At 36.9% G+C, this 25,547-nt stretch overlaps 2 protein-coding genes across 7 annotated transcripts in view; both read right to left on the bottom strand.

The window, feature by feature from the left end:
• LOC127638001 (copine-8-like) overlaps positions 1-9,968 on the bottom strand; it is an 88,183-nt gene extending 78,215 nt beyond the window's left edge. Inside the window, exon 1 of the mRNA XM_052119360.1 lies at positions 9,872-9,968. Coding sequence (XP_051975320.1) covers positions 9,872-9,963 — 92 coding nt within the window. The 5' untranslated portion in view covers positions 9,964-9,968. The remainder of the gene's footprint in view (positions 1-9,871) is intronic.
• Positions 9,969-19,410: 9,442 nt separating this feature from the next.
• Positions 19,411-25,547, bottom strand: part of LOC127638125 (kinesin-like protein KIF21A) — a 75,849-nt gene continuing 69,712 nt past the window's right edge. For 5 of the 6 annotated variants that reach the window (XM_052119482.1, XM_052119484.1, XM_052119488.1 and 2 more), the window contains 5 exons: positions 24,858-25,022; positions 24,636-24,753; positions 24,294-24,464; positions 22,072-22,271; positions 19,412-21,739 (listed from right to left, as the gene is read on the bottom strand). In XM_052119482.1, coding sequence (XP_051975442.1) covers positions 21,649-21,739; positions 22,072-22,271; positions 24,294-24,464; positions 24,636-24,753; positions 24,858-25,022 — 745 coding nt within the window. In that variant the 3' untranslated portion in view covers positions 19,412-21,648. Of the gene's footprint in view, positions 21,740-22,071; positions 22,272-24,293; positions 24,465-24,635; positions 24,754-24,857; positions 25,023-25,547 lie in introns of all 6 variants that reach the window. The other variant, XM_052119483.1, reaches the window with a different exon arrangement.

The following is a 25,547-nucleotide window of genomic DNA, read 5'->3' as shown; positions in this document are numbered from 1 at the left end:
GCAGAGGCACTGCATCCGGTTTTAATGTCTGAGCGTCCTGCGTCACTCGAGACAACATCTCTTTTATAATGGCAAAATTATTTTCACCTGGTCAAAGTCATGCTTAAGGGTTTTATCTCTCGACTGCTCCAGAGGGAAATCCCCTTTCGGGAAATCCTCAAAGAAGGGTAGGGCCGAAGCCTCCCCTTCCCTCCCTTCATCCTGACGTGGAACTGACGTAGACCACCCTGGCACTGCCTTCCCCACCAAGGCATCTCACATCTAATAATTTTCTTGCAGGACCCATCCACACATATTCCCTTTAACAGAGTCTTAAATTCTGGCCAATTTGTTCCCAAAATTATTGGATGGGTGAGGCAGGAACTAACCGCAGCCTCAACTCTAGGCTTTTGCCCCTGAAATGTATTGAGTTGCACTACTATAATTGTAAATATCCCCATGCACACATCTCACCTTCACCCTTTTAGCTGTGTCCAAAGCCTCTTCTTAAACCAAACATTGGTGTATAGTTGTCTGATTGCAGCCCGTATCCACCAAGGCTGATGTGTACTCCCCTTAACACTCACCGGTATTCAGTACGCTCCAGCTCGATCGGGGGCAGCCTGTCGAGTGTCAGGGACCTAGACCAATGTTCCCAGCTCCATCATGGGACATTGATCCTGGAAATGCCCAGGTTCCCTGCACCTCCAGCAGGCCAGCCCAGATGTTATGTCCACGCCTGCGACAGCGGGTTCAACCACCTGAGGGGAGAGCGAAGAGAGATAGAGGGCACTGGCAGCTGGGAAAAAGAAAGCAGGGAGCCAGCTTCAGAGGGACATTCCCGTGTTTCCTGGGAATAGGAGTAGGACAGAGCGAGAGAGAGAGAGAGAGTGAGAGGAGAGAGAGGGATGGGAGAGAGAGAGAGAGAGAGAGAGAGAGAGAGAGGAGAGAGAGAGGGACAGGAGAGAGAGTGAGAGGTCTCTTCTGCCCTCTGGTTTGCAGACATATGGTCCTCAGCCAGTTGGACAGCCTCCTCCAGTGACGCCTGTCCCAATCATCTTGAAGGACATTAGCCACTGGCAGATGTTGTGCCTGGAGTTGAGCTTCCCAGACAACAGTGGAAGCAGTCTGGCTGCCCACTGGGCACGCGGCCACTTCCAGATATCTGCAGTTATCTTGAACAAGTCCAGGAATGCCTCCGAATCATCTTCTGCCCCATTTTCATGAGGGTGACCAGAGGCATGGTGGCTGCTGTGTCTTCCTCCTGGTGTAGTACACTCTGGATCGCTTGCTGGTCCTCTGCTTTGCCTGGAGAACCTCCTGGAATCGACGATCCTGATCTTTGCGAAGCTCAAGCAAGGCCTGATGTTGGATATGATGCATGCTGGCGAGGGATTGGTGGTGGTGGTGTAGTGGGCTAAAGCACTCAACAGCAGTTATAGCAGAAGGTTGTCGGTTCAATCCTCACAGCCACCACCATTGTGTCCTTGAGCAAGGCACTTAACTCCAGTTTGCTCTGGGGGATTGTCCCTGTAATAAGGGCTCTGTAAGTCGCTTTGGATAAAAGCGTCTGCCAAATGCATAAATGTAATGTAAATGTGGATTGGATGTCTTCGGCCAATGGCAAGGACTACATGGCGGCGTGTACTTCCTCCAAAAATCCCAGGTTTTGGCACCACTGTAACATGTTCTGTCATTGTGGGAATGAGGAAGTGGGAATCAGGTATGTTGAAACTCAAACTCAGGTCTTTATTATACGTTTTAACACAGTGAAAGCGTGGCTTTTCAGCTTCAAATAAACACAAACGCGTCACACTGCTGTGCATCACTCTCTCCTCATCTCTGGCATGGTCTCTCCTTTTATCGCTCTCTCCGGGGCTTACAGGAATCAGAAACAGGTTAGACATCATAGCGCTCAGGTGTGCACTCTTACCACTTTCTCTCTCTCCAGATGAATGCTCAACCACTTCCCCACTGCCACAAACCCATTAACCCAAATGAATATATAACACATAGCCCCAACTCAAAATATAACACATAGGTCCAACAGAATATATAATACATAGCCCGAACTGAATATACAAGGCATAACCCCAAATTAATATACTGTATAACCAATAGCCCTAACTTAATATATAACCCACAACCCCTTGACCTAGTGATACAGATAGAAACAAAGTTTGTGAAATTTAGACTGTTAATGATTTCATCACCCTCATGGTACACAGAACACAGAATGTTTACATGCATGTATGCTGGGTCAGAGTAAAAGTTACTGTGCTGCTGACACCATCTACCAACCACAATGACTGAACTACACAGCAGGGATTGTCACAAACTAACAGAAATGTATGCAACTCCAAGAAAATTAGCAGCCACTCGTTTTTGTTCCAAGATGTGCAAACTTCATATTTTCAAAAGCGAATTTTCATTAGGTTGTTTAAATGAATAGTCGACTAGTTTGTCTGTAGGAAGTCGGAATAATTAGTGTCCACCAGACCCCATTCAAATGTGTTACAAACAATTACTGAGTATTAGAATACATATGAGCAGATCTTAGATAGACAGATATTAAACTAAGTAAATACATATACATGTCATATACAGTACCTGTAACCTTTTAAGTGACAAAACAATTAGTCATCACACAAACAAATCACACACTGATGCAAGGAATATGGAAGAGAGATCTTTTTTTTAACCCTTTCAACATACTTTATATGCCCATACCACAGGTATATATTTGAAGACTAAACATGTGTCCCACTCCCTCCCCATTCTGCAACTTCATATGCCACCTGACAAAGGTTGAACCCAACCATTACAGTGCGATCTAAAAACATTACATAGCCAGAGTACCGCAAACACTCGAGAACGAGAATCCTCATAAAACATTTACATGGCTGTTCCCCCTCGAAACAGAACATTCCCATTTCAAATCCCAGCACAGCAGAAGCCCTCCACCCACATCACACGCTCTCCACCATAAACAACCCCAACTGCCAATCACATCCAATGACACTGTCCTCTTATGATTTTAATTCATGTTTAGCCCTGATCCTTTTCCGGACTCATTCCACATTAATATTTACAACATGCTGAAAAAACACAGCGGAATAATTCATGAGGAATGTAATTAAACCATGAAGTGTGATAAAGTTTAGTGTTGCTAATAAGGCCGAGCCCCCTGTGGTGTTTAAATATATAAAGCCAGAGTCCAAACACACGCTCTGCAAATATCACCACATTTATGAGCAATTGATGTCATAATAGTACTGAGAAGAACATTAAGCCAATATTGATTCTAAATTGCTGACTTAATCAAATGTTATAATTAGGATTGTGAAAGTGCTTTTAAACCAGTTTAATAAAGAAAATGCTTGTGTCAGGAGAAATTACAACATCATTCTTAACACATCTTGATACAAGAGTGCACTAAAAAGGCTCTTAATGGCCACAAATGAGGATATATAATCACATGTATGAGGAGATATAATCACATGTATGTTGCAATATAACACAACAGCTGTGGTTGCCAGAAATTGACTGTAAAATTACAGTATAATGTCAATGTTCCAGGCTAAGATTACATTTTGATGACTGAAAACAGTATGAAAAATAAGGATTGTTCATAGTTTTTACTGATTTATATATAATTTAAACAATATTTTACCGTAAAGGTAAATGTATTAATAGTATACATTATATAATAATAATACACAAGATTAGTAATTCATATTATACATTAACAAAATAATAATTCAAACATTTTATTTCTAAAAACATTTTATATGCAATATTTACAGTAAAATTATTTGTATTGCTAAAATTAAACAAATATGTACTACACTTTTCACTTCTTAGAATATAATATGAACAATATTTTACCATAAATATATGTATTGTTATATAATAAATACAATTTTAACACAAATTATAATTTATTATAATTTTATAATTTCAAAGGAGGTTTAAGAAGATATAGTCAAATATATGTTGTAGGGCAAGTGTAAGGATAAAAAATGTATTTAATTTTACTGTAAAAACTGGCAGCTGTGGTTGCCAGAAATTTACTGTAAAAATACAGTAGCAATGTGTCAGGCTTTATGGAGTGGCATTTTTTTTATGACTGTATACATTTCATACTTTTTTCTTATTAAAGACATAATTTTAACAATTTTTCTGGAAAGGTATACAGTATGTATTATTATTTAAGATAATTCACACTTTCTACTTCTAAAAAATTATTTTATATATATATTATTTACAGTAAAATTAAATGTATTACTAAAAGTAAACAAATATGTACCGCACATTTTACTTATTAAAAGAAAATTGTAACATAATTTTTGTGTAGAACTAAATGTATTGTTAAATAATATACACATTTTTTTAACACAAATTATGAGAAATTTCGTAATTTTTACTAAAATACTTTTACTTATACAGAAAAATACTTGTAGTGTCTTTTAAAACAATTTAATTTTCCCTTACAGTTAAACAATTAACAACAGTTTTTTTTACAACATAATTTTTACATTTTTTTCCCAATAGAATTTCTAACTTTAATATTTTTTTTGTGTAAATATCCTGCCATTTAATTCTCACTGATATTCATTAAACTTGTGCAGAGCTTGTAAATGTTTTATTAGTGTAGATCAGCATAACACCTCAGTCCATGGACCATGCATCCAGTAGCCAGAGGGTGCCATCGCCTGAATACTAACCTGGTTCTGATCTACAACTCCTAGCATCCTTTGCTCCCGCCATCTTCCCCACACCAGTTTCCAGTTACCTCATCAGCTTCATGTGTATTTATACTCTGCTCATTCTGACCCTCAGTGCAATGTATTGCCATCTCACCCTGCCTTACTGAGTGGATTCTCATTGTGATTTTCATGTTTCATGTTATGGACTTTTCTGCCTGTTTCTTACGATTTTGTATTACTGTCTTGATTTGGATGCTGTGTATCTACCTCATTGTGTTTATGATCCAACTAACATTTAACTTGGTACATTCAGTCATTGCCTCCTTCTCGAGCTGAACCGGTAAGATTAGTGCTTCCAGACAATGGCTCTGCAGAAGTGTAAGGGGCTACTATGTCAAAGTTCCATATACTTTTCACAGCAACCTGAGTCATTTAAATATGAACAGTCAAAATCAGCATTTTCTATGTCACTTCTTACCGGAAAAGCTTTAGAATGGGCCATGACAGTCTGGGACAACGATCAAATTAGTGACTCATTTTCATATTTTTCACAGCAAATCAGAGATGTTTTTGAATATCCTGCTGGAGGTAAAGATGTCTCCGTTCAGCTATTACACATATGCCAAGACAACCAGACTGTAGCAGATTATGCTGTACGCTTCCGTACATTAGCATTTCAGAGTGGATGGAATGACATATCCTTAAAATCTGTCTTCCGTGAAGGGTTGAACTCTGCTTTACAAGCTGAACTAGCTAGCAAGGATGATTCTCTGGAGTTATCCTCATACATTACGTTGGCCTTCAAAATTGACAATTTGATTTGAAACACTCCACGTTCCCGTTTATCACCATTTACAGCCTCTAGTTGTTCTCATGTTGAGCCAGTGTAAGCAATGCAGATCGGATGCACATAAGATTCAGAGGAGGGCATGTCAAAGTGTCATGCTCCCAGTAACTTTGCATTATGCAAATCAGATCCACTCTGTTACAGCATTAGTAGATTCTGGATCAGCTGTTAATCTCATCCATTGTGAAAGAATTCAACATCTCTACTGTACCACGGTCTCCACCTATCCATTTCATAGGAGTCGATGATGGGCCTATTGGCACCACTGCTTCCCCTTTAATCTCTCTACTCAAAGGGGAAAACCAAGAAATTGTCATGGACGGAGGTTGCTCAGAGGCATTTGACAAGCTAAAAACCAGTTTCACTACTGCACCCATATTGAAACACCCGAAACCTGATGCTCCTTTTATCGTGGAGGTCGACACTTCGGACTGTGGCATTGGAGCGGTCTTGTCTCAATGCCAAGGTAATCCAGCTAAACTGTATTCATGTTTTTTTCTCTAGGAAACCGTCCCCTGCAGAAAAAAACTATTTAGGCAATAAGGAACTACTGTCTATCAAAACAGCTTTGGAAGAATGGAGACATTGGCTGGAGGGAGCCCATCATCCATTTCGGGTGATAACTAATCACAAGTATTTGAGTATATAAAAAAAAAATAATGTTAAATCCAAGACAAGCCAGGTAGGCCCTTTTCTTTACACTATTTAATTTCACAGTCACGTATCGTCCAGGCAGTAAAAAAATTTAAATGGCAGAGGCTTTATCCAGAACATTTGATTTGCCCAATTCAACACTTAAACCAGAAGCTATATTACGTTCCTCATTTGTTTTTGCTCCCATAAGATGCCAAATGGTGAAGTTGAAAGATTGAACCAAGAGATTGGATGTTTTCTTCCAACCTACTGCAGTAGGAAACAACATCATCAGTGGAGCACCTTCCTTCCATGGACTGAATATGCACAGAAATCCCTTGTACAGTCATCCACAGGACTCATCCCCTTCCAAAGTGTGTGTGTTCGGTTTTCAACCACCGTTCTTTCCTTGGTCTGGCAAATCCTCTGAGGTACCTGCTGTGGACGACTGGATCAGGAGGAGTCAGAGGGTATGGGACAGCGCTCATGTCAGGATTCAACTAGCCATTAGAAACCAAAAGATCCAAGCTTTTTTTGTTTGGTTGCTGTGTATTTGCCTCACTTTGTTATGACACTTGCCTGGACTATTACTACGACACCTATTTGCTGTTTTGGAGTTTGTATTTCGACTGTTTGTTATAATAATCTTCCGCATATGGATTCTAATCCGACAGCCTCCTCCAGTTCTTTACAAATCAGATCCTGTGTGTGTGTGTGTGTGTGTGTGTGTGTGTGTGTGTGTGTGTGTGTGTGTGTGAACTGACTCTCATGAGTTAGACTGACCGATACACTGAAATCAATCAGTTCTGCGTTTGTAGTTTTTAAAGATTGTAGAAAAGGTTACTGACTTCTGCTTCTCATTTTCCTCTTTGTCTTTCGCTGTGTATTGACATGACTCCCAGCACAGAGGGGTCTCACTTCAATATACTCAGACCAAACAAGTCAATGAGTCAATACAGATGCTTCACTGTCAAAAGCATCACTGCCAGATTCCACATAGCTTCTGTTTTCACCTTCAGAACTATCAGCACCTATCTGAAGTATTTTATCTGAACCTGAACACTACAATTAGACTTTACATGAGAAAATGTAACAATACGAATAGGATTTTTTTGTGGTTTGAGGATGTGAAATATCTTGCATATCTCAGTAACACATTGTATACATAGTAAACCTATTAATTTGAATGGGGAAAGTGTAAAAATAAAACCTGTTAACTTTAATTGACATAATACAGTAGCCTACATGGATATTGATAAAATACAATACATGTGATATTAAAACTTTATATGAATGTTCCTTTGTTAAGGGGTTCATTAATGACTAAAGCCAATTACAAATGCATTATTAATCATTTATATGCAGTCATAGCAACATGCACAAAAAGGCAACTTTTATCCAATACTTGCCAAATAGTTTAACTTGTGTTAACTAGTAATACACACATTCATACTTTATAAATTAATCAAACATAAAATTCCTCAATTCATGGTTTATTTCACAATGGAGCACAAATAAGATGGATTATGTAATTTTGCTAAAGTGTGCTTTGTGTTTATATTCATTACTGTAATGTTTTGATTCACATGTGTTGTCACTTTCCTTGTCATGTTGATGTCAAAAGAAGGATTTTATTAAGTCATCGTTACCTAAAGTGGCTCACTATTTGTCAAGTCACCATTTTTATGCATGTTATAACCACATATCAATGCTTTATAAATCATTTATAAATGAATTATTAGTCATTAATATAGTGTTGCCTATGTAATTTTACTGTAAATATTGTAAAAAAAAAAAAATTCACATTGAAAATTTATTATATTTAAAAAGAAATCCAATTTACGATAAAATGTTGTACAAATTATTCTTTAAGTATAGTAAACTGTAAAAGTTAAGTACCATCCCGTAATGTCTGAAAGAATGTCAGTGTCATTGTTTTACAGGTAATTTAAAAACAATCACTGATTTAACTACACATTTAATATATATATATATATAGTGCATAGTGGCATATTTTAAATGGTAGTTGACAAATACTTTGTGAAGTTGTCATGCATGCAAAATTATGTATTTTGACAAAGAGTTACACATCTGTCCATTACAATAGAGGTTAATGGTAAATTATCCACAGTGGATAACATTGGATTGCATTACCACTTTCATCGTCATGTGAAATTTATGTTGTCATAAATAAAAAACACGACATATAAAGAGAACATTCATATAGAATCATGAGAATGTGTCAAAAATAATAATTTATGATAGTTTGAGTGTAAATGCATCCCCTGAATAGTTAAAATGGCTTTAAAAGATCAATCAGAGTGTTAATATGCTAATGACCATTAAAATTAACTAGTAAAGGCAAAAATGGGATAAAAAAAAAACAAGAACAGTAACAGTACCTCAAATACACTATTCCCCTTATACATTCCAAGTTAAAATCTTGATGTTGATATAACAGCTCATAGACCATATCTACCTATGTATAAAGTCCAATCTTTTGCAATCCTTTATCATAAATGATGACCCTTTACAAGGTACAGCACAGGATTCTTGAGTGTTATTTTCTTCCTCCAAATATAAGTGAACAGATCTAACCCTCTCGCCCTAAAAATAACACATCATCTGCACTTTCTGATGTAGTGACCCACAGCGCTGCTCATTTATTCCATTTTATTCACAGCAGACCCTTATAAAACAGCTCAGGTGTGAAGTCTGATGCATTCTTATTATCCAAGTTGAATATGCTGAACAGAGGTTTTCCATATTAATACATGTCTATTGTGTGCTTTGAACAAAGCATCTGATTTAAATTCTGAGGTCTGTATAAGAAGTTCAAGAGGTCTCTCTGGATTAAGACCATCACAATGCTTCTTAAGACATCAGCACTTTCTTCATGCATGCACTGATTACGCAACACTGAACAGAGCTGTCTGATGCATGCATTAGACTATATAGCTACAGTATACATAAAACATGCAACCTATAACCTCAAAAATATGTATATATTGCATTATAAAGATATCCTTTATGTAATGCAACTTGTTATGGGCAGCATGTTCTTGTCAATAATTGTAATTACAGTTATAGGCTAATATATATTCTGTACCATTTTATATGCTGTATACTAAAAGAATATAATGCATTGTGATCAATACCCAGATTCATAGTAATATCAATAGTATATAGTATAATATCTATAGTAATATCATTTAAATGATATTAATATCATTTAATATCATATAGTCTTTTTTTAATGTACAGTATTATATTGTTAAATGTGGAACCATGAAAATGTTAGTATCATAATGTATTATAATTGCGGTTACAATTATTTATGATAAAATTGCTGAGCAAATAATTGCTTGTGTTTGATCAAATAATTGTGATATAGTACAATATCTGCAGCAGGCTCTTGCTGATTTTTCTGCAATCTAATGATGCAGAACAAAAACAAATAAAAGGCTTTACAATATGCACTTTAATATCAATTATGCAAATGAATTATAAGCAAAAATGTATACCAATACAATTTCTGTCAACAAAATGTCATTTATATGATGTGCAATGAGAAATGCTGAAAAAGCTCTAAATCAGCAGAGGAATTGCATGTTATCAAAGAAACTCCACGCATCAGTGTTTTGAATGAGAAACGCGTCTGATGCGAACTGCACTGCTGACAGAAACCACGCGCGTCACTCACCTGCACGACACGGTGATCTCAACTTTCGTGGCGGGAATAACTGCCGCGAGCGGCTCGAAATCCGCCAAACTCGCCATATTCATCATAGACATGATGCTGTCTGAGCGCTAGAGAAGCACTGCGAGCATCCTTCAGTCCTTGGCAGTGGACTGTGTGTGAGTGTGTGAGGGAGACACACCGCTTCGCTCGCGACGTCACAGGGCAGGCGCGCAATCAGTCCACGCGTGAGAGAATTCCTGCCAGTCACGCGCGTCAGTGCGCGGAGAGCTGCGTGACAGCAAAGTGTGTGAACAACCCCCTAAAGCTTGTACGTAATGCTATAAGTGTGCTTTTACAAAGTGCTTAAATTTATTTGCCTTATCTATATCTGTCGTGTCCATATACTATATATGTTCTATACTTTTACGCATCCTGTTCTATAGCTTTCTATGCCTGTCCTATAATTACAGTAGGCTACATCTATTTTATACCTATGCGTATATGTATATGTTCTATTGCCTACACATGTCCTATAGCTATATCTGTTCTATATCTATACATATATCTGCATATGTTGTATAGTCTATCTCATGTCTTATATCTAGAGTATATTTATATCTACAGCCTATGTTCTGCCTATAGCCTATAGAACATACTTTATATAGATACGGATAAATATAGATATTGGACAGCTAGAAAATATATATAATATAGATGTTTACCGTTAAAATATATATATATGTGTGTGTGTGTGTGCAATGAGAAATGCTGAAAAAGCCCTAAATCAGTGGAGGAATTGCATGTTATCAAAGCAACTCATCAAATAAATATATTAACATTTAATATAAGTTTACTTACACTTAGGTTGAAGTCATTCAAATTCATGTTTTAACCAGAGATTTCATATTAGCAAACTACAGTTTTGGCAAGTCATTTAGGACATCTACTTTGTGCATGACATGAGAGTTTTCCAACAATCGATTACTGATCACAATTCCAGTGGGCCAGAAGTTTACATACACTAAGTTAATTGTGCCTTTAAGCAAATTGGAAAATTCCAGAAAATGATGACAAGCCTTTGGACAATTAGCTTCTGATAGGAGGTGTACCGGTGGATGTATTTTAAGACCTACGTTCAAATTCGGTGCCTCTTTTCTTGGCATCATGTGAAAATCAAAAGAAATCAGCCAAGACCTGAAAAAAACAATTGTGGACCTCCACAAGTCTGGTATATCCTTGGGAGCAATGTCCAAATGCCTGAAGGTACCACGTTCATCTGTACAAACAATAGTACGTATAAACACCATGGGACCATGCAGCCATCATACCCCTCAGGAAGGAGTCGCATTCTGTCTCCTAGAAATTAACATAGTTTGGTGCAAAAAGTGCAAATCAATCCCAGAACAACACCAAAGCACCTTGTGAAGATGCTGGAGGAAACAGGTATACAAGTATCTATATCCACAGTAAAACAAGTTCTATATTGCCATAACCTGAAAGACTGCTCAGCAAGGAAGAAGCCACTGCTGAAAAACCACCATAAAAAAGCCAGACTACAGTTTGCAAGTGAACAAGACATCAGCCAGGAAGTTAAAGCTAGGTCGCAAATGGGTCTTCCAAATGGACAATGACCCCAAGCATCCCTCCAAAGTTGTGGCAAAATGGCTTAAGGACAACAAAGTCAAGGTATTGGAGTGGCCATCACAAAACCCTGACCTCAATCCAATAGAAAATATGTGGGCAGAACTGAAAAGTGTGTGAGCAAGGAGGCCTACAAACCGGACAAAACTTATTGTGAAAAGCTTGTGGAAGGCTACCCAAAACGTTTGACCCAAGTTAAACAATTTAAAGGACCAAATACTAACAAATTGTATGTAAATTTATGATCCACTGGGAATGTGCTAAAATAAATAAAAGCTGAAATTTCACATTCTTAAAATTAATTTTTAACTGACCTAAGACAGGGAATGTTTCCTATGATTAAATGTCAGGAATCATGAAAAACGGAGTTTAAATGTATTTGGCTAAGATGTATGAAAACTTCTGACTTCAACTGTATCTATAGAATTTGTTCTATCTATATTTATATCTAAATCCCATATGTTCAATAGCCCATCTTAACCTGTTCAGTATCTATGTCTGTCCTATATCTATAGTATATCTCTTCTATATCTATACTTTGTAGCGAATCAGCTCTATATTCTTCCACCATTAGGTAGCGAATCAGCTCTATGAAATATTAATAATCAATCATAACTTGTTATAATCGATTATGAATATTTGGATCAGTTAATCGGGTTAACTTGATGTAGCTACATTAACATTACAACCAAATACTCGGTTCATCCCGTGAACACTCAATATTGGTTATTAATTAATTAATTAATAGAAATGTACATTTCCGGGCAAGGGAAATGTCTTTCTTACTAAGTATTAAGAGCAAGTAGTCAAAATCTATGATTAGTGACTTTAGATATGAGCTTGAGACACAGACAACTTTACATGTGACATGAACAAGACTTTATTAACTAGACTAAACATTTAAACTACTCTAACATACATATACATACATTCATACAGTTTACCAAGGGAAAGAGGGCTGAAGCAGAATACAGGAAGGCAAGAAGTTATAGCATTGTTTGAAGTTCAGCAGATCAACAGCCTGAGCAAACCATCATATTAGTTCTGACACGCCCTTTTTAGAAAGGGGTTAAGGATACTTAATGTATCAAATAATGAGACTAAGTTTGATACTTGCATGTCCCATTTGAATTAAACTGTCCTGATGCAATTTGTTGAGGCTCCAGTTGATCTTTGATGATGTTGTCTCGATGAGAGAGAACCAGTGAGAGTCAGAGGATCTTGGTGAATGGGCAGTCGAGGCCGTAGCCTGGCACACGCTTGGGAGTCCTTGGGGCCTTCTAGTTTGGCATCATTCAGCGAGAGAGTGAGAGAGCACAAGGCTCAGAGAACCAGAAAGCAAGAGATAAGCGACAGGGCTAAGAGCGAGCTAAGAGAGATGAGCAAGAAGAAAAGGCGAGGAAGTGGGCGCAGCAATTTTATACCCTCAGGAAACAGGTCCCACCTCTCATTGGCTCGACCAATAAGAAGGGTTTGAGTTCTAGGCGGGAATTTGGTTTATTGCTCTTTGTTGTAAAATTGCCCATTGCATGTGCAAGAAAGAAAATAGGAAACATACTTGTAATACTAATATGTTGTTGTTATCGACATATCATGTACACAGTCATTTCAATCTTCAGAATACCAAGTTATAGAGACCAAATATGCCACACATATGATTTTGGTTAACCATAGTATGCAAAGTCTGAAACATTAACCCATTAGTTTGCAAGAAAACATAGATCAAGCACATTTAAGGGAAAATGTGAGATGGCACATTAGATACATGTCAATATTTATCACATGGATATATAGAATATATATATAGGACTAACAGGGTTCATTTCTCTTTCTCAGTAAGAGAATGAAGTGAGGGTCAGCACTTCTCTGAACATTCCTTTGGAGGTCGTAAAAGTCTCCCTTACTCTGGGCATGAGAGAGTTCCTTTGTCAAAGCTCATTTGCATGTTTATGACAGTAAGAGATTTTGGGCTGAATGACTCAAAAGATAGTAAAACATCGCGTAATATCATTCTACAGAGATCTTATATTCGAATTCAGCTCGGACAAATCGTAAGGTTTAATTTGATACCAAGAAACATGTGTTTAGTACACTTAGAAAGGGAATATACACTGAGGCTATTAAATATGAGGCCTCAGAGTTTAAAACACACAACTGAAACAGTTCTAACGAGTTTGATATACCTCAGAAATACACAACATACAGGGATTACACGTATTTCATTAGCAATATGCAGTTCTGTGTTTAACTGAAAAACACACACACACACACATTTTTACGTTCAAAGTTTCCCCCTTCCTGTCCACACGATAAGCACGTGGTGAGCATGCGGATGTCACATGCGGTTCTCTGTCAATAGTTCATTGTCTCTTTGTCAATACATTTATTGTGCTTGTGGAGGCTGGTTGGCGCTATTTCAGTAATTAGGGGGGTTTTTAACAGTAAGTTCTTGTTTGTTCGGGAATCTGTTAAGGCACTGATCCTCCGCCATACCTTACAACTTTTATCTACAGTATACAGTATATATGTTATATAGCCTATATATACTTGTCCTATCTAGAGTATTTTGGCTTTATGTCTATATTTGTTCTATAGTATACAATATCTATACCAGTCCTATATCTGTATCAATAGCATATTTAATTTAAATCTGTAGTTATATCTATGTACAGTATATTCAAAATCTATACTTGAATCTACTGTAACTATGTTCTGTAGCCTATCTATACCTATCCTTTATATATGTTTGATATCTCTATAGGTTATACAGCCTTTATTTGCTTGTCCTATATCGGTTCTATATCTATATAAAATTGAAGTCAGAAGTTAACATGCACCTTAGCCAAATACATTTAAACAGTTTTTCACAGTCCCTGACATGTAATCGTAGAAAACATTTCCTGTCTTAGGTGTCAGTTATGGGGCTTTTCCACAGCATGGTACAACTCAACTCAGCTCGACTCAACTCGACTCAGCTCACTTTTTTGGGGGTTTTCCACTGTGGATAGTACCTGATGCTTTTTTTAGTACCACCTCGGTCGACGTTCCAATCGAGCCGAGCCAATACTAAATGTGACGTCAAAATCTTGCAGATCACTGATTGGTCAGGGAGAATTGTCACTACCAGCGTCACTGGGTTTCAACCCGCTAGTTTTAAAGTTAGCAATAGCGATAACAGTATAATTTGCTCACGCGACTTTCAAATTGTGAAAAAAGAAACGGCTGTGAGCAAAACCACGCCGTGGTCAATAAACAAGGTGCAGACGATCCACTCTTAGTGATGAGCGAAACGAAAAAGTCTCTCAGGAAGTGTCTCAGCTGTTGGCCACACACAGCTACCACCAGACCTACCAACAGTGTAGGGAAAAGTTAAAAAACATAAAAGTGACTACAGATCCATCAAGGAAATGTGGAAGTGGTTTGACCAAATGGACACTATCTAAACCGGCGAGCAATGGGAGGGAGAGTGCCCTGGATGCAGCCACGATGGAGGATGGTATGTTTTGTTATTTTAACTCTATATTCTGCTTGAAAGCTTCACTTTATTTAGTTGACCAGCTACTGGAAGCTTGCTTCTACAACAACCAGGCCAGTTTAACTGTTACAAATGTGTAAAATCACCATGCAACAACTGCTTTATGCAGCGAAATGAGCTAGTAGCTAACAGCTAGCAGTTGCGTTATTGTTTTGGTCAGTTTGTGTCATGTTTAAGATGATGTCACGGCAGTAGAGGCGGCATAACTATGACGATCAGCCTATAATCCCACTCACGTTGAGATGACACTTAACTGCAATGGAAATGCAAGCTCAAAAAAGTAAAGGGAGTGGAGTTGAGGCAAGTCGAACCGTAACGTGCAGTGGAAAAGTGCCATTAGTATCTACTTTATTTTAAGAATGTGAAATTTTAGAATAATAGTAGAGAATTATTTAATTCCGTCTTCTCTATATGCACCCAGGGAACACATACTGATAAATACATTTATTAAATGCACTTTTAGTCACTTTAGGTGAAGCATCTGTAACAAGAATAAATGGAAACCTACTGCTCACAAACATCAGACTACAGTACATTAAATGTGATCAATCGCGAGAGTTTATGCACCCCTACAGTAATATTACACTCATATGTTTGGGTGAAATCAATCCTGATATCACACAGATGCTCTTTCTCATTATGATCCACAAAAAGTAAACATATTTTCTCTTGCCCACAATGAAGTATTGTCCAGAAGGATTGTTGTTAGTAAAGTGTTCGCTATGTGTCATACTTTACAGCACCTGGACAGACTTTAGTGTGCTTTTCTGTTAATGAAGACCAAAAGATTATATTGCCACACAAGAGCAGACATAAGGAACCAGAATTTAGGATCTGTTTAGACATCAAACAACATTTATTTGTGCTACTGTACTTGCACAAGGAGGATTTTTGCTTGTGTAATATACTAATTCCATTATCAAAACATTTATAGTTTATAAATGTCTAATAATGTAACTTGAACCTACACTCACCTAAAGGATTATTAGGAACACCTGTTCAATTTCTCATTAATGCAATTATCTAATCAACCAATCACATGGCAGTTGCTTCAATGCATTTAGGGGTGTGGTCCTGGTCAAGACAATCTTCTGAACTCCAAACTGAATGTCAGAATGGGAAAGAAAGGTGATTTAAGCAATTTTGAGCGTGGCATGGTTGTTGGTGCCAGACGGGCCAGTCTGTGTATTTCACAATCTGCTCAGTTACTGGGATTTTCACGCACAACCATTTCTAGGGTTTACAAAGAATGGTGTGAAAAGGGAAAAAACATCCAGTATGCGGCAGTCCTGTGGGCGAAAATGCCTTGTTGATGCTTGAGGTCAGAGGAGAATGGGCCGACTGATTCAAGCTGATAGAAGAGCAACTTTGCCTGAAATAACCACTTGTTACAACCGAGGTATGCAGCAAAGCATTTGTGAAGCCACAACATGCACAACCTTGAGGCGGATGGGCTACAACAGCAGAAGACCCCACCGGGTACCACTCATCTCCAAATAGGAAAAAGAGGCTACAATTTGCAAGAGCTCACCAAAATTGGACAGTTGAAGACTGGAAAAATGTTGCCTGGTCTGATGAGTCTCGATTTCTGTTGAGACATTCAGATGGTAGAGTCAGAATTTGGCGTAAACAGAATGAGAACATGGATCCATCATGCCTTGTTACCACTGTGCAGGCTGGTGGTGGTGGTGTAATGGTGTGGGGGATCTTTTCTTGGCACACTTTAGGCCCCTTAGTGCCAATTGGGCAACGTTTAAATGCCACGGCCTACCTGAGCATTGTTTCTGACCATGTCCATCCCTTTATGGCCACCATGTACCCATCCTCTGATGGCTACTTCCAGCAGGATAATGCACCATGTCACAAAGCTCGAATCATTTCAAATTGGTTTCTTGAACATGACAATGAGTTCACTGTTCTAAAATGGCCCCCACAGTCACCAGATCTCAACCCAATAGAGCATCTTTGGGATGTGGTGGAACGGGAGCTTCGTGCCCTGGATGTGCATCCCACAAATCTCCATCAACTGCAAGATGCTATCCTATCAATATGGGCCAACATTTCTAAAGAATGCTTTCAGCACCTTGTTGAATCAATGCCACGTAGAATTAAGGCAGTTCTGAAGGCGAAAGGGGGTCAAACACAGTATTAGTATGGTGTTCCTAATAATCGTTTAGGTGAGTGTATATCTCTGCATATAACTGCATGTAATTTTTTTTTTTATAGTTTAGATGAAGTATGGCATGTCACGCTGTTGTCACAGTTTGACATTTCATGTCAACGGCTCTTTTCTACTTTTTCCATTAATAATGGATGTGTTCAGTTGAGTTATGACAACAGAGGGATGTCATGTTTTTGACATCAACGGCTGTACAACAAGGAAGAGTTTCCTCACAGAGAACATTTGTCACAGACACAACCAGAGCTGATAAATATTTCACTATGATTTTCATGCCTTTATTAAGAGGCCCAGGCACAAACGGAAGTCCCCGAAATTCTGCTGCAGTTATTTTGGTCTGCAGTGCTGGCAATGAGAATACAGGTGTGCAAACTTCAAGATGCGTGTAGAACAGGTGCACACACAACCACAGTGATGACACACATTATAACATACCGCAGGACAAAAGACAAAATCCAAAGAAACTAGGATTGAAAGGACAGTTCAACCAAAAGAGATATGACATGAGGGTGCGTAAATTAAATAATTTTGGGGGTGAACGGTTCCTTTATTTCATCTATAGACTGTTAAATATGCAGATATGCTATATGGTTCTCATGTAAATAAACATAACAGATCACAGTTGTTTTATGATGACACTGATACACACTAAACACTGTTGTGCTGCACTCTTGTGGCCTGTACTATTCATGGACAGCTACATTTGCCTTGAAGAATTGCTCATTAAAAAAAGCATCAACACAGCCACAAATCACCCAAATATAGTATTAAAGAAAATATTAAATATTGTATATTTTGTTCATGGAACACAAAAAGAGTTCTAATCTAACAGAATGTCGAAGCTGCCCTTCTCCACACTGTTGACTGAAAATTAACATTTAACTGTTTATAACAATTATTTAAATAAATAAAATAATAATTTTAATTATGTTATTAAAATTTACAGTTTTTATATAAGGTAAGGACTACATTTATTTTTAAATTAAAATTTTTAAGTATTCTTATAACAGTTATTTTAATATTTTAATAAATATAATAATTAAAATATAGCAATCTTCCATTTCATTGGGTACAAAAATACAAAATATTTTTAATATTTACACATTTAAATTTCATAAATTTCCATCAAACTGTTGAATTGTGTAGGCAATCTTTAAAAAAAATTAATTAATAAAAATGTTTTATTCTATAAAAATATTTGTTTTATTAATTTAAATTATTAAATTGTACTCTCAAAAATAATTGTAAGATTTATGCATATCAATTCCATAAAAAATAAGTATTTTATTAAATATTAGGTATTTTGTGGGAAAACAATTATTAATTACATTTGGTAATAAAAAAAAAGTGCACAGTTCAATTTGATGGAAATTTGTTAGGACATTAAAATGCACAAATCTCAAAAATATGCCAAAAAAAACCTTTTTTTTTATTTTTATGCATGGACTAATTTTATTTAGCAACACCTGTTCCCTTCTAATTCACTCCCTTCTTAAGCCCTTCTTTTTCACAGTATCTTTGCTAGATTGTTGTTTGGTGTGAAGTAACTAACCTTACTCACTCTGCCTAGTTGGTCCTGTCTCCTGTATGTTTTGGTTGCCTACATGTCGGGTGTGTGGTTGCCTTCCAGTTTGCTTCATGTCAGCTGGGTTTCCATGGAGGATACCTCGTCTTCGCCAGCGTATCAGGAGCTAGATCGCCCTACACTGCTGGGCTTTGTTCTGCACCTCACTAAGCTTCAACGGAGGATTCTACGAATCTGTTACTGACTTCCATTATGCACACACTCATTCTACGAACACACTCTTCTCGGATTGCCCCATGGCACGCACGCTTGCACAATTAATATTATAATTTTTATATTACAGTTAGATTAAAATGTAGATTCCAATTACAGTTGCCACAATTAACATATTACGGCACTCCACTAAGGTCTACTCCACTTGAGCAAGTTTGTTTTCATCCAATCACACACGTTTGTTGCTTAATTTCTGTGCATTATACTGTCAAAACTTTAATAACAGTTTTTGTTTTCATGCACTAAAATAGCAATAAAATAATTCAGCAAAAGTTTTCATGTGTAGTCTACATAAAAAGAAATGGTAATCTATTTCTATTTATTGAAATGAATCACAATAACAACATTTTGTCATAATCATGCAGCCCTAATTTGACAAATTATAATAATTATAATCATGACGATTTGTCTAGTCAATGAAAACAGCAGCACTTCACATGTAGTTTTGGCAGATGACATTTAATTCCATTGGCATCTGACATTCAAATCACTATTGGGTCACTCATTGCATTTCAACAAATAAACCTCCAGTGAAAACACCCGACGTCATACAGCCAAAGTGAGGCCTGAAATCTAAAAGTATTAAATAGAACTGTTCTACCAACACTTTCAAGTGAATCTTCATGTGTTAGAGAAAGTTTGACATGTACAGTGAACTAGTATGTTTAGTGGACTCCAGTGAGCAGGTTTGGGAAAAGCACTGTTTTACATAGATAAGTGATACAGACACGTCATTCTCTTCTTACATGAAAATACAGTTTATATAAAGTACAGTTTCTAGTGCGCTTATTAGTATGCTGCACAGACCCAATAGAACGTAAAGGTCTATAATTCACACAAAAATGTAAATTCTGTCATCATTTAATCACCCTCATGTCGATCCAAACCCGTATGACTTTCTTTCGTCTGTTGAAACACAAAAGGAGATGTTACTCCTTCACAGAGGAAAGAAAGTCATACGGGTTTGGAACAACATGAGCAAATACATGTCAACAGAATTTCCATATTTGGGTAAAATGTGCCTTTACTGGAAAGTGGTAACAACACAGAACAAATGTGAGATGTGTGATATGTGATAGAAAGCTTCTATATTGTTATTGTCTTATAGTATATGTTGATATGAGCTGTTAAGGTGGCTTTACACTTTGGTCACCAAATAATTAGTAGGTGCCACACTAAAGCCAATCACATTATAGTTCATTTAAGGTCATGGTGATTTTAGTTGGGTGAATCTTTCGAAAACTCGTCTACGTTAGTCAAATTTCACCACAAAATCAAAAGAAAAAACACATTTTATAATGAAAATGAAGCCTATTTTAAGAACCATTACGATTTATTTTTACTGTAATGTAGCACTTTGGATTTGAAATGATATGAGGTTAAGTAAATAATGACTTTCATACTTAAGTGAAATATTAAGTGTATATTAAGTGAAGGTACTATGACAAATACATTCATGAAGTGTAAATACATAACAGTAACAATGATATTATTCTTTATACAATGGTCTCTTCCAATACTCGATTCTGAAATACTGTTTAACAATCGTTCTACATTAATGTGCCTAGTGAACACATCACAAAACCCAACATCATCAAGTAATGCAATCCCATCTTTAAGTCATCTGTGAAGCTCATTGCTGACTGAAGCGCTGAATGCAGACTGTTTTGTAAAACAAAGCCTTTTGCTGTTTTGTAATCGTGCAAGGCCAAATCGCAATTTCTTTCTAAATTCAATCAATCGTGAAGCCTTAATGGATACCATACCGATGTCTCAGAGGTCAAAATCTGGAGGTTTTTGGATGGTTTTCCCTTATCATGTACTTTAAGTGCTACTTTTACTGCTGTCAGGTCTGTAATAGAGAGACATCATGTCCGCAATGCTGGTTTTCCCTTATTAATGTGAAAATGACAAAGAATAGAAATGAAATATTGTTTAATTTAACTGATTCTGATTATAAACGTTCCCAGGAGTGCAAACACTTCTACATTCAGTGGCTATTATTAATTCTTGATTGTGTATTTAAATTCACAGAGTTATTACAGAGTTATTACATAACTATGCATACCTTGCAATATTGTTGGGTTCCCTAGCAGTAGTTTGCATTCCATTGCATAAAGTTTTGCATTACCGCACAATAGTTTTGTGTTCCTTGTAATAGATCATTTCTTTTACTTTTTATTTTGGGGTGAAATGTGACCACATGTTTTTGCTAGGTTTTATAAGATTCCTCCAGTTAGTCTACAGACATCTCTTCCACTCCACAACATTTCCAAGAACCAGAATACTGAGTCCAGCTAAAGAAGATCCGGCTCTGACAGAACTCTTCATCAGCGTGTCTGTTTCCAGTGCCGTCTCCATGATTGTTAGAATTAACTGAGCTGGCATGGCTTTTTAAGAACAAAGAGCTTTATTTAGCATGTGACGTAGAATTTACGTCTTCAGCAATGCCATACGGTTAGTGAACTGAACTCTGGGATATGTCCAAAAGAACCATTGTGAGCTGATTCTGACACGAGCAGATTCTGTTCTGGTGCAGGTCAAACAGTCCATATCCAGGTTTTATTTGTAGGGTCAAAGTGCAAATGTCTTTGGCAGCTACGTTACTGTAGTAACGCTGCTGTAGTTTGTAATTAAAGGAACAGTCAGTTACTGACAGTCTCATCAGCAGTCTCGGTCACATCTGCAGTGCCGTCCACACCTCCCCTCGCACGCCAGATCTTCACCGTGCGGTCACTGCAGAGTGAAGATGAGGAGTGTTAAAGATATAATTGCATTTCTTCAACTTCAGGCAATTCTGGCACTGGGAACTTCAAGAAAGTGAAGTCTCAGTAAAACCTTTATATATTTTTTTTTGGTATTTATGTACAATAAAATTTACTATCAATGATCCATTAGTAGGTGCATGTCCATACACTGTTAACAAGTATTGACAGTGTAAAAAATTTTTAACAAGACTTTACTTTCTAGAAATCCTCAAACACTTCTAAATATCAAAATATATATTGAACATTGTAAAAAGGTTGATAGCAGTACCATACGGTATACAGTGCATGTGCAAAACTCACTCTGATGCAGTGAACAGATGAGTACTGTTAGTAGATATACTGTTAATGGGACTCTCGTGGCCTCTGAGCTCCCCGAGTGGACTTAATGAGTCCATGTGCCACAGTTTGAGCACTCCACCTCTACAGCCACTCAACAGGGTGGGAGAACCAGGAACAACACCAAGAGCACAGACCCAGTCCCGATGAGCGTTCGGTACCTGCTGTAGAAACATCAACTCAATTTTCACAAACACTTTTAATTGACTCCTGATTAGTTCATTAAAGCTCTTCCTGATTGGATCTGAGCTCTAATTATTGACTGATTATTTAATTCCTTGCAGAAGGCACTACTGATAAATGGATTATGTGTTTATCAAACTGAAATGTTGTATTTTGTAAGATGTCATTATTTTTGAACATTTGGCAGCATTAATATTTTTTCAGTTAATTTGAAGACACCACATTGAAAATCTGAGTTTCAAAATGTTATTTAAATGAACAAGATGAGGGTGTAGTTTTAGGATTTTGAAACAGAATAGTTACAAAATAAAATCTCATAGAAAAGTATACATACTCTATGTGGCTAGATAATAATCAAATAAGCAAATTGGTGATATTGACCATGTTTTTTTCTTTATACATTTTTGTATAAAAATAAATAGAGGCATTTTCATTAGAGGTCTCAGACTTTAGACTGCTCTGTATGTATCATTAGTAAAAAAAATAAAAATAAATGAAATATATAAATTATTTATGACATGGATTTTTTTTCATTACATTTTTATATCAAATTTAAAAAATGCATAATAGAGGCATTTTCACAAAAGGTCTCAGACTTTTGGATCATGCTGTACGTAAAATTTGTAACATTTAACAACATTTTACAACAAATTTGTGACTGAATATTTTTTTTCCTTACATAAAATTTTAGTTTTAAATAAAACTAAATATAGGCATTTTCACACTTAGAGTTTGGATTTTACTGTACCTATAATTTGTAACATTGTACACATTTTTATAACAAACTTGTGGCATTGAATAAGCTTTTTCTATAACATTTTGTTTTACAAGAATTCCTGTTCATAGGCATGCCCAAAATTACAGGCTTATAACTCAACAAAAAAAACAAAGAAGACCAGTTGTTTTGTATCATTTAAAGAAAACGTTAAAAATTATAGTTATAGCATTACAAATATAATTGATCCGAGTGTCCAAAAAATGTCTCCAGGTGTCCAAAAACCTCTCCAAACAAATAAAACACAATAATTGTACATTAAAACTATAACTGTAATTACACATGCCAACACAAGAATAACTAAAGGTATGCTCTCTCTCCAAAGCATGTAGGCATGAGTAACGAGATCTCATTCAGTTCCATTCTGTGTCATTTGAGTCATCAATTGGGACTATGTCATGAACTTGGCGCCATCTCCTGGTGGCCATATGTAATAAGAGTGAAAGATCCTCTCTGTCCATATTTGGATGACTTCCACCTCTGTTACATCGTTCTGAATCCTACTAAGTTTGGTTTAGCATTCTATGATTCTGGATAACATACTACATAATTTCAGAGGAAGTCATCTGATCCAGAAAAGGTAAAGTGTTTTTAGCCAGACTGACATTACTGTATGTGCTGTGTGCACTTTGTGTTGATTATCTAATGATATATGCATCCGATTACAATGGGTGTGGGCTTGTTTTATGGGGAATCCCCTCCTGTAAGTAATGGTAATGTGATATTTTATGTTGTGTTTAATATTAGTTAATTTATAAGTGAAAAATTTCAAAGACACTTTCTTTTCTATTACTCAATATATTGTTTTCTGTGAGAAAAGCAAATAGGCTGGTTGCATTCTACTCTTTTAGAGCTTTCCAACGACATATGACACATGGCTATTTAATTAGCTTGATGTTTTTAACCATGATAATAATATATACAGTTTGTGTTGGCCAAGACTGCAGTTATTAATACTTAGATCATTATTTTTTTTTCTCGGCAGGCCCGCTAGTAGGCCAATCTGCGCTTAATTAAAAAGCTATTTCACTAGAGGTCTCAGACATTTAAACCATACTGTACATAAATGGGTAACATTTTACACATTTTTATAAAAAATCAAATGAAAAAGCAAGAATATTCGAGAAGGAAAGTACAAGCACATGAAATTAAAAACAATTGATACATTTTTCTAAATTATGTGGCACAAGTGTCCAAATACCTTTTGTGCCACTGTAGCTGGTTTTACCTGCAGCAGGTCTTTGCGGCTCAGGTCCCATTTCTTGATACCATTGTCTCTGGAGCCACTGAACAGACAGTCTCCTTGAACTACCAGCGACTCGATGCCATCATAGTGAGGCGGCTCGAAGTTATGAGAGGGGCTGATGCTCCCCACTGCAGTTTCTGAGACATCAAACATCTGCACAAACAAAAACACATATCCTAAACTGGACCATTCAATTTTTTATGAATTTTGATGATTTGAAACAAGATGGTTTTTGATGTCTTTATTCCAAATGGTCATTTTAAAAGTGAAGTGTGTCATTTTTACAATGTTAAAATAGATATATAGAGACACATATGTACACACCTTGATGTAGTGATCCTTTGACCCTGTGATCACCAGGTCCTGCCCATTACCAGTCTGATCAACCGTCAAACACATGACTGGACCCAGATGACCCATTAACTTACCCGTAGACACAAACCTGATGAAAAGAGACGGAGTGTCAGGCATTTATATGATGTATCAGGTAGTGAATAGATCTCAAGTGGCTGGGCCGAAATAAATGATGTTGGGTTGCAGAAATACCGTCTGAGGTCCCACATGCGCACAGAATTTCCCGCAGCAGCGTACAGAAAGGTTCCGGTCGGGTTCAGATAGATCTGGTTAATTTGGTTCTCTCCAGCCGGTATGGTCACGGTGCGGTTTGTACTGGCTGCACACGTGTCACCAGTGTTCACCAATCCTGACGAACTAACCAGAGGCAGAAACAGATTGGGTCATCCTTCATTCAACCAGCCCACTGACCATTTGAATTCCCTTACTACATTTACCCTAAAAAAGGAATAGTTCACCCAAAAATGGTAATTCTCTCATCCTATTGCCGTCTCAAACTCATATGACCTTCTTTCTTCTGTGTTAGGCAAGTACTCTGTGGAAGAAAGCCCTGAGGAGACTGCATATGTCAAGAATTATTCAGAAAAAGGAGTTTTGTTTTGGTCTGTTTCTCAACCAATACTGATAGTATCGCTTCAGAAGACATCGATTAAACCAATCAAGCCATTTTGATTATCTTTGAATGTTGGACCCAGTTGACTTACATTGGACATCATACATCTATAAAAAATCATCTTCATTTGTGTTCTGCAGAAGAAAGAAAGTAATGTGAGTTTGAGATGGTATAAGGGTGAGTAATTGATGAAAGCTAGAGGAATCGCAAGGTTTCAACTGTCACCCTTATTGACCAATATATTTTCGTGACTTTTTCGAGTGGTTTGT

Source organism: Xyrauchen texanus, chromosome 46 (genome assembly GCF_025860055.1).
Source record: "Xyrauchen texanus isolate HMW12.3.18 chromosome 46, RBS_HiC_50CHRs, whole genome shotgun sequence".
Classification (NCBI taxonomy): domain Eukaryota; kingdom Metazoa; phylum Chordata; class Actinopteri; order Cypriniformes; family Catostomidae; genus Xyrauchen; species Xyrauchen texanus.
Note: the sequence above shows the minus strand (reverse complement) of the source record. Positions and strands in the feature narration are given on the sequence as shown.